Below are 10,759 nucleotides of genomic sequence, written 5' to 3' on the forward strand. Positions count from 1 at the left end.
GTTTAAAGTTAGTTTTTTTAATATGATTACTACAATGTTATTCAAAGTTTAAAGTTTTTTTATATGATTACTACAATGTTATTCAAAGTTTAAAGTTTTTATATGATTACTACAATGTTATTCAAAGTTTAAAGTTTTTGTATATGATTACTACAATGTTATTCAAAGTTTAAAGTTTGTATTTAGTTTCTTCGCTACATTGCTTTTTGTAGTTTGTACGTTTGTTCGTTACATTACAATTCAAAGTTTAAAGTTAGTATTTAGTTTCTTCGCTACATTGCTTTTTGTAGTTTGTACGTTTGTTCGTTACATTACAATTCAAAATTTAAAGTTAGTATTTAGTTTCTTCGCTACATTGCTTTTTGTAGTTTTTAAGTTTGTTTGTCACATTACTATTCAAAATTTAAAGTTAGTATTTAGTTTCTTTCTTTATAGGAAGTGTTTTTTTTGTGGAAACCTGTGGTAAAACTTGAATTTTTTTATTTGTGTTTAATCTTTGTTTTATGTACATGTAAAAATGCAGAAATGAATAATTTTATAAATGTCTAATTCTATGATTTTCAGGAAGTTAGCTTCTCGTTTCCCAAGGCTGCTTCATCTTTGGGAGTATCTGTGATGACAAAACCGTCTTACGTACGTCTTTCAGGTTTTTCTTCAGCTACAAATCTAAAACAAACTGTTTCAACAATAGAACCACTGTTTCAGTTAGTGTATGAAAAGAAGCCATTTGGATCTTCAGCAGATCACAGGTAATGAAAACTTTGATGCAGTTTAATTTTCACAATAAGTGTATCTATCCATACAATTGTGGGTGACATGATTAGTTAGCTGTATAATTAATCAAGTATTTACTGTATTCTTTGATAGATTGTTTAGGCAGAGTATTCATGATGAAACTTTGTTGAATGGACGGCAACTACCTGTTGTAGAAACACAAGTGTAGACGATGATGTTTCGAAAGTCTTCCGCCTTTCGTCTTCAGTATTCACTGTCTTTTCTTGTCACATGAGATCATTTGCAACTATTATAAAGTAGAGAATAAATAGTGTTCTAATGCATTAGGTCATTGTCTAGAAGGTGTTTAAGACATTGCTTGCTTTTATTGCTTCTTTAATTTACGAGATGGACCAGGCATGATCCTGTGGTTAGTGTGTTGAATATTTTTCTTTCAGCTGTGATTTCCTTTTTAAAAAAATCCCATTATTCAGTTCAAAGAACTGAAAAAAAAGCCCTTGTTATTGTGGGTGCAACTTGTTGACTGCTTTCCTTCTGGTCAGTAATTCAAAATGAGGGACATCTGTACTAGAACCTTAGGTGTTTCAGACTTGGAGGCTTAACCCACATGTGCATAAAGTGCAATTCATTTTAAAAAATTCCAGTTTACGGTGAGTATTTAGGTAAATTACAATGATATATTTCACTGTTTTGAAACTAAATGTTCATATATGTAATAATGATATTTTGAACAGGAAAGAAAAAGCAAACATATTTCTAGTATTTTGTTTACTATTTCTCATGAAGTTTACACAAGCCTTCTAGTATGATTACAAACATTGTTTTATCTGTTGTTTAATCTAGATACGTACGGATGAGCACAGGAAATATATTGGTTACCTTACAATATCTTTTGATCATATTTTTATATGATTTCCTAATTGTAAAGCAAAAAAAAAAACTGATTCATGGGAACAGTGTACATTATTTCTCAGTGAGAATTACAGACTTCATTTAAGTTAATAATTACTGAAAATAGTTTCAAAATTTCAGTATATTAACTTCCAGATAGTATGCCAAAAGTTTTATTTATGGAAAATGCCATTTACTTGAAAACATTTTTGAAAAAAACTCCTTGAGTAATTAAACTTACCACAATTTAGCACTTATATTTAGAGTTATAATAACTAGTATTACATTATTGATAACACAGATGGGAATTTTTTTTATTTCTACTGGAATAAACAAAGCTGTGTTTTGTTAGAAATAAAAAGGTTGCAAGAAAATCTAAAAACATTATTAATTTCATGAAACATTTAATTCTGTGAATATATACTTTTTGTTGTAAATTTTGTGAAATATTTCAAGTATAATCCATTTGTTTGTATAATAATTATCAAAATCAATAAAACAAAATACCAGAGAATTTATTATGAAACTCATAATACTATTTTAAATGTGTTTGAAATGGCAAAAAATTATTTAAGTTGTCTTGTCACACTTCTTTCTTGATAAGTGTAATAATATCATGTTGTTTTTTTCACAAACAACAGTAACAGTTCTTACGGCAATCTGGCATAGCTTAGTGGTTAGGGCACTCAATTTGCAATGTGTGGGTCGTGGGTTTGAATCCCATCACCAAACATGGTCATTCTTTCCGCTGTTTTTAATTTCACTTTCAATAGTCCAAAAGTTGGCATTGGATAGTGTGAACTAGCTGCCTTTCATCTTGTCTATCACTTCTAAATTAGGGATGACTTGCACAGACAGCCATCAGTTTTTGAGAAATTCAACAGTCATTATATATTAGGACTAACATTTTTGTTTCTCACCAGAATCGTTAGTTTGTAATTTTGATAAACTTTGTAAAAAAAATCAGTTTTTAAATATCAAATCAAATTGGTATACTTTTTTATAATATAATAGAATGGTGTAAATCATCACAAACTATTTAATTGTGGTTAGATCTTTGGAATTATTTTGTATGTAATTTTTAATTTCCGTCCTAGCCGAAAAAGAAGTAAAAGAACCAACATTTTATTCACAAATAAAGTGTAGCTTCTATATTATTAGTCTCTTAGGATTTTGTTTTCTCTGTGACCCTATTTTAGGCTGATTGTTTAATAAATATCACAGGCAGACATTGAGTTATGGTCTGCCTGAAAATGACTAAACTTTGATGATGTTTTGGTACTCTTGCATTCCTAATGAAGGCAACCATCCAGGTTTAATCCTTTCATTTAGTATCAGTAATTACAGTGATTATTCATTTATATGGATCAGGTCAGATAACGAAATTTATCGAACTCTTGTTTCCTGTCTAAGGAGAAAGGTTCATTGGCATGTACAAAAGCCTTCTAGTCAGGAAAGTTTAATATTCAATTAGGTTTATGAAATTCAACGTACACTTTAACGTAAAACATAATTCTGAATGTGTTCCTGTATAAACGTCTAATTGATATTTACAAGTTCTTGTGTAATTTTGATTTAGGCTATTGATAATGTCTCAGTCGTTCGAGCTCACTTATAATCCTGAAGCCCTCAATACAGTAGTGGACTTCTTCTCACTGTCACACCATAAGCAGAACTTGAAAAGTCAATCGGAAGGTCTCAGACTGACTGCAGTAGCCAGGAGTCAGTATGAACTGTTGAAAAAACAAACTAAAGCTGAACTTAGGCACCGATTGGATCAGATATTTGAGGGAGAACAGAGAGTTGTATGTTACCTTGTTTTAGAGACTTCTTAATAAGAACAATATTTTGTTATACTGAAGCTAAAACTTTGTGATATTGAAAATATTCCTCTTTACCATAGAGTAGTTTAAGTCTTGTGTAAAAAAAACATCAAACATGCCACCAAAAAGTAAATGAAATAATTGTTATTGTTTAAAGTTATCTTAGTTTTATTCAAACAACTCTCTAAAAAGAATAGTTTCCTAATCTTCCCCCTAGTAATTTTGGTTAACCTGCCAGCCCTAAGTTGTTTGCATGATAACATTAAAAGAAACTGTGGCTTTTTTACTTATTTTCAGATATCTAGATAATTAATCTTCAATGACAAAAGAAATATTTTCCACAAGTAGGTAAAAGGAAAGGTGAATGTGTAAATTTGAAATAAGAACAGCGAGTAATAATATTTTTGCTCAAGTCTACCTAAAGTCATAAGATAACAAGGTTCCTCTTGGCTTACACTACAAATAACCAGAGTATTAAATAGTTATGTATGTCTAATTTCAAATACACTCATATTTGAATAACTATTTTTAAGATTTTTCAAACTAGGTAAAAATATATATATATATATATATATATATATTTATAACTATTTTTGTTATTTCAGCTGGAGGCAACAAGATGGGATATTCAGCTTGACATTTCAGCTCCACAAGTGGTGATTCCAGAAAACTTGTTTGATCATAATGCTGTCTTGGTAAGTATTTTGTTTTAAATTGAAGAGTTTTTTTATCGTAGATTGTCTGACTTTAAAAAGTTTTTTAAAAATGTACTTAATTCAGATTTTTTTTAAAGTAATGAAGGCACGTAGTAAACACTTTAATGTATCTCTCTGTTTAGAGATAAAGAAAAAAATTATAAGGATTTAACTAATGAAGTGGGAAAAACTACAGTTATGACAGTAGCACTGAATTGTTGATAAGTGCCTTACTATTCACGCTAGTGGGTTAGCACTTTAACTTGGTTGATAGAACACTTTCCTGTAATGTGAAAGGTTTCGAGTTTGATACCGAGTTGAAGAAAGAAGATTTATTACCGCAGTAAAACTGCAGTTTGTCTACTAGATATTTCATTATCGTGAGATAAGGCCTAAGGATGGGTTTTATTTATGAGAGGGGAAAGATGTCATAAGTGGATGTGTTAAAAAAAATACCTTGCTAGCAGTTGCTGGTAAGTTAATCTTTTAGCTCTGTTTGCCGGAAAAAGGAATACCACCGTGCGGTAAAACCAGAAAATATTGAAGGTGTTAATAATTGATAAGTTGTGAAAAACTTTTAAGTAAAATCACGTACTTTATTTTTAAAAAAATAAATAAATTAGTCATTAAAAGGAGTTGTTTTATTTTTGTTTCTATGTATCTTTAACAGTGCTGCCATTTAATTATTATTTTTTAAAGCTTAAATATTTTTTCTGTTCTTATTTTTACTAATTCTTCATTGATTTATGGGTTTAGTTTTCTTTTGTCAATATTTTATTCACATACTTTTCCAAAATGTAAGAGATATTTTATTTTGTTTTTTTACACACATCATTGTTAGGCCTATCATCAATAATACCTATTGTGAGGCATTATTAATTACAAGTGTTATGCAACTGGGTATTCAGGAATGGATTAAGGCCTGGTGTCTACATCTGTCTGGCTTTTTATACATGTATATCAGTAAATAATAATTTGTCAATTTTCTAAGGACAAGATCTTTCAATGATAACCATTCTCTTTACATTAATTGAATTAATTAATTTTTTTTAATGTTGAGTTCTTTCTTAAAACAAAGTGGTAGCACTGCCTTAGATTGGACACAAAAAAGATGTGTGTCATGTTTGTGTGTATATATATATATATATATATATATATATTGTGTCTGAATAACCATAATAGAACTTTCTTTAAAAAACTTTATGAGTCTTTGTATTTTGTGATTGAAAAATACATAATCTAGTATTTGGATGTTTTTTCAAGTTTATGAATCAGTGTAACTATTTATTCCTAGGTTGTGGTTGATTTAGGAAGACTTCATTTTGTGAATGCATCCTCAAAGTTTAAGAAGAAACAGAAAGAAAAAGAAATTGAAGAGTCTGACGACGAAGGTGAACGGCTTACTGATATTTAAGCAGAAACTAAAAACTACCTGATAATTTTTACATTGTAAACTATTTATAACAGAAATATTGCTGTAATTTAAATGTGGTTATAATTATATAGCATACACTCTCAGTTCATGTAAGGTGAAGACCAGCAAAAAAAACTCAAATTCTGCTAGCTCATCTTTGAACGCCTTATGATTAATAGTAAATAGGTTAAGTAACACTAGGTTAAGTAATACAACATTTTTACAATGAAGTTTAATGACTAAAGTACAGTTACAATGAACCTCCCGGGATAGGTCACATGGCCGAATCATTCTCTGTGACATTTTTCTCTTGCATCTTTTTCAAATTCACATGGTTATTTTCAGTACAACTTAAATGAGAAGTCATGTTAGTAGCCAATGATATGCTTACTATTTTTATTTTAAAGATACAAAAAAATTTTTATTCCTAGTGTAAAAACATGGAATGACTGAGTTACTGGAGCTGTGTAGTTAAGACTTGGCATCTTCTTGCCTCGTGCCTTTGAATTATGTAATTGGTTTAACTAATGTTTTGTTTTGTTTTGTTTTCAGTAATTGGTTCTACTTTTGTCTTGTTCAGGATTTTAACTGAATTTTTATAATTTTTGTAGACTTCCAGACGCCATGCTCAACTCCACCAGAAAATGGAGTAGAAGAAACAGAGAAACCACTTACATTCACATTGGAACCATTCACATTGGAACATCAAACAGTGGGTAACTCACTTTATGGTTCTCAAGCAGAAGTGTCTTTGCTGGATTATATGTATGAAAAGTAAGTGTATTAGTATTCTGTTACTATTAGAATTGATTAAATTTCTTTGTGATGTTCAACTGGAAGCTATATGTATCATACACTGCTATGAAACCATTTCTTCAAAGTAATACTATTAATAACTAGTATAGAATAAGTGTTTGTATCTACAACAGTTTTTCAAGATTATATTTACACAACTTGAATGAGAAAATGCAGTTATATACTAACTGGTAATCTCTGGATTATTAAAGACAAATATTTAAATAAGCAAGAAGGATGACAAATGTGTCAGTTTCACGGCTGTTGACATATTTGTAAAGTACTTTTCTGCTTGAGTGATACAAATAAGAGTGAGAGATTAAAATACCGATTTATCATTGTCCAAGAGAGGTTAATTACAGTAATGGTCAAAAGAGGTTAATCTATCATGTACCAGAAGAGGTTAAACATGATATTGATCTATAATTTGTCAAAGGAGGTTAATCATGATATTGATCTACCATGTGCCAAAGGAGGTTAAACATGATATTGATCTATAATTTGTCAAAGGAGGTTAAACATGATATTGATCTATAATTTGTCAAAGGGGGTTAATCATGATATTGATCTATCATGTACCAGAAGAGGTTAATCACAATAGTGGTCTAATATATGCAAAGAAAGTCTGCAGTGTGCAAATACTATATATATCAATTTCCCATTGTATATGTTTTGTATCTAAAGAGCTTTTAAAATTTGCTAAGTTCTAATTCTAGAACACACTAAATTCGCTTGAGGTTTTGTTGAGGTGTTACTTTGTGTAGCTGGTTCTTAATTATCTACTGTTTTGTGGAGTAGCTGCATTTGGTCCTGCTTTATCTTGTGTATAAAAGATCACGTTAAGACTGTCACATGGAAGAGAGATACATACAATGTATTTGTGATTGGTCAGCTACAGGGAGAATGATTGATTGGGAGAGCAGTTTTGACAGTTTCAGAGAAATTAAGGTTAACTCAGAAAAGGTTAAGACCTACTCTAAAGTGACCTGACCTTTATTATGTATGCTGACCTTGCATTATCATATTTTAATTTCAAGTTTGTTTAGTTTTATTTTATTTAATTTCTTCTTTTCAAACTGAATCATAATATGTGGATCATATAATAAACAGCACCTAGCTGTATTCATCAGGTTTATTTGTTTTCTCTCTTTCACACTTCTGACTTAACGTTCCTTCCAATCAAATTTTTGAATCTCCCATTATGCAGGAATAACTTATAGGTGTGCCAATACTCCTCAAATAATACACAACAACAATCTGTTGTATGTTGAGAGAAATTAAATACAATATTGATATATGATATGTCAAGAGAGATACTAATCACAGTATTGATGTATGATAGGTCAAGAGAGATACTAATCACAGTATAGATATATGATACGTCAAGAGAGATACTAATCACAGTATTGGTATATGATACGTCAAGAGAGATACTAATCACATTATTGGTATATGATACGTCAAGAGAGATACTAATCACAGTATTGGTATATGATACGTCAAGAGAGATACTAATCACAGTATTGATATATGATAGGTCAAGAGAGATACTAATCACAGTATTGATATATGATACGTCAAGAGAGATACTAATCACAGTATTGATATATGATATGTCAAGAGAGATACTAATCACAGTATTGATATATGATACGTCAAAAGAGATACTAATCACAGTATTGATTTGTGATATGTCAAGAGAGATACTAATCACAGTATTGATATGTGATAGGTCAAAAGAGATACTAATCACAGTATTGATATATGATACGTCAAGAGAGATACTAATCACAGTATTGATTTGTAATACGCCAAGAGAGATACCAATCACAGTATTGATATATGATACGTCAAGAGAGATACTAATCACAGTATTGATTTGTATGTATATTAGGATAGTTCACAGTTTGTTGTGCAGGGCTAGAAATACTTTAGTGTAAGAAATGATTCTGTCAATATTATTACTATTTGTACTTAACATGGACATTTCAGTTTTTAAACTTTTTTGCTTAAAAAAAATAGGAAGTAAACTAGAATGTTTCTGTAATTCAGTTTCTTTTCATAATATTTCCGTCTTTAATAAGTTAGAAAGGTGAGCTTCGGTTTCTGATAGAATACGTCTGTTGTCTGTACTTATCAATCTAAGAATGATTTAGTTACTAAAACATCCATTATCTTCAACCTTTAATTCAAATTGAACTCGGTAGCTAAAAAATAACAGCATTTAAATTGATAAAACAGTCTGGCATCTTGGTAGTCAAAACCACCCCATCAGTATAACTGGTTTTGTTAATATGAATTATTTTTAAGACAGAAAATTTCTCTTGCTCTTAATTGGTGGTATAATTCTGTGTTAAGGATATAATGTGCTAACAGATTGTATTTTGTTCTGTTTTATAAATAAGACTGTCTGGAGGAAATTTCTGTGAAGAATTCAAATTATTTGGTGATTATAAAATCAAATCTTGTAAGGAAACAACTTCTTGACAAAAGATTGTTTAAGTTTAATAATTCAAATTAGCATTTGTACGTTAAACAAAGATAAATCTATTGCTCGTATTGTTGATGTATTTTATTAGTTTTCTAACATTGCATACAATTTGAATTGTTTCCTCTTATACCAGATATACATTAGAGCTGAGCGACATGCAAGTCCTGGTGGGTCGAGTGAAGGATAATAGGAAGTTTGCACAACTGAAAGGGACTAGTGCGATGCACGTGGTCGACAGGTTTTCCATTTCTCTTCAGACTGAAAGGTTGGGAATATTTTAATGTGTAGTTAATTTGTCTGTTAAAAGACTGATTTACAGATATTAAAAGTGCTGCTTTTGTTCATTTCAAACATACGAACTGAAAGGGACTAGTGCGATGCACATGGTCGACAGGTTTTCCATTTCTCTTCAGACTGAAAGGTTGGGAATATTTTAATGTGTAGTTAATTTGTCTGTTAAAAGACTGATTTTCAGATATTAAAAGTGCTGATTTTGTTCATTTCAAACGTACGGTGGTTTGGATATATAATATTTATTTTAATTGGCAGGAACAGGGAGTGTGATTACGAGGTCTTAACTGATACTTGTTAAAGAGTACAAATTTTTTCAGTAGGCTTTAATGATAAGGCTCTTGTACCTGGACAGTGACCCGACTTTCTGTTTCCACATCCATTTATTTCAGAATTAATAACAAACTGACATAAAGTACTTTGATATTTGGCAACAAACATGATGCTTTATCACAATAATCAATTTTAGAAAGAAAGCTTTCTAGTTTCCCTGTGTTATAGCCCAGTGGCTCAGCAGTAAGTCTGAAGACTTATGATGCTAAAAACCGAGTTTTGATACCCGAGGTGGCCACAGGACAGGTAGCTCGTTGTGTAGCTTTTTGCTTAATGACAAACAAATAAACCGTAATAGGGATATGACACCTTATTACTTATTAGAACCTACTGACACATAGATATGGATATTTTCTTTACAGGAGGTTATTCTTCACTACAGATCCACATTTTCCAGCAGTGACATTATCTGGTACTCTTCCTAAGCTGACCTTTCACATCAATGAACAAAAGGTACTCTTGATAACTACTTCTTTGTTAGACAACTTGTCACTCAGAGTCATGTTTGACCAGTGGTCAAACTATAAGATCAGTTGTATATAGTTCCCAATGAACATGTAAATTGTGTTGAATTTTTGAGGTTTAACAAAATGTTAGTAGGAGATTACTGTTCAGCTTCAGAGTCATGTTTGACCAGTGGTCAAACTATAAGATCAGTTGTATATAGTTCCCAATGAACATGTAAATTGTGTTGAATTTTTGAGGTTTAACAAAATGATAGTAGGAGATTACCATTCAGCTATATTTGTAAATTAAAAGTAACCTTGTGTAATTTAATAAACTATAACTCGGCATAATAAACTAAACATAACTTGTTATTAAGTATCTCACAGTTTTTACTTAGACTTTTCCCTTATACTTTAGTTTATCAAAGGGTTGCTCTCTGAAACCTTGTGTATTTTTTGAAAACTGTTGTCATATAAATTAGTCTTGAGAAGTTAAAAAACTAACTTTATACTCTGAATAGCAATTTAGCAAACAAAGTACAAAATTGATTTTCATCTTTGAATAGCAATTAATAGTAGCAAACAAAGTAAACACTAACTTCAAATTCCAAATAATAATGTAGTGAACAAATTAATTCTAACTTTGAATTGTAATGTAACGAACAAACGTACAAACTACAAAAAGCAATGTAGCGAAGAAACTAAATACTAACTTTAAACTTTGAATTGTAATGTAACGAACAAACTTACAAACTACAAAAAGCAATGTAGCCCCAAACACTACTGTACAAAAAACACTTCTTATAAAGCCCAAACACTACTGTACAAAAACACTTCCTATAAAG

At 30.4% G+C, this 10,759-nt stretch overlaps 1 protein-coding gene across 1 annotated transcript in view; it reads left to right on the top strand.

The window, feature by feature from the left end:
* Window positions 1-10,759, top strand: part of LOC106462652 (vacuolar protein sorting-associated protein 13D-like) — a 120,480-nt gene that overhangs the window by 27,650 nt on the left and 82,071 nt on the right. The window contains exons 15-21 of the mRNA XM_022389967.1: window positions 565-749; window positions 3,206-3,431; window positions 4,055-4,144; window positions 5,439-5,535; window positions 6,170-6,332; window positions 8,978-9,109; window positions 9,831-9,944. Of these exons, the coding sequence (XP_022245675.1) occupies window positions 565-749; window positions 3,206-3,431; window positions 4,055-4,144; window positions 5,439-5,535; window positions 6,170-6,332; window positions 8,978-9,109; window positions 9,831-9,944 (1,007 nt within the window). The remainder of the gene's footprint in view (window positions 1-564; window positions 750-3,205; window positions 3,432-4,054; window positions 4,145-5,438; window positions 5,536-6,169; window positions 6,333-8,977; window positions 9,110-9,830; window positions 9,945-10,759) is intronic.

Source organism: Limulus polyphemus, unplaced genomic scaffold (assembly GCF_000517525.1).
Source record: "Limulus polyphemus unplaced genomic scaffold, Limulus_polyphemus-2.1.2 Scaffold1217, whole genome shotgun sequence".
Lineage (NCBI taxonomy): Eukaryota > Metazoa > Arthropoda > Merostomata > Xiphosura > Limulidae > Limulus > Limulus polyphemus.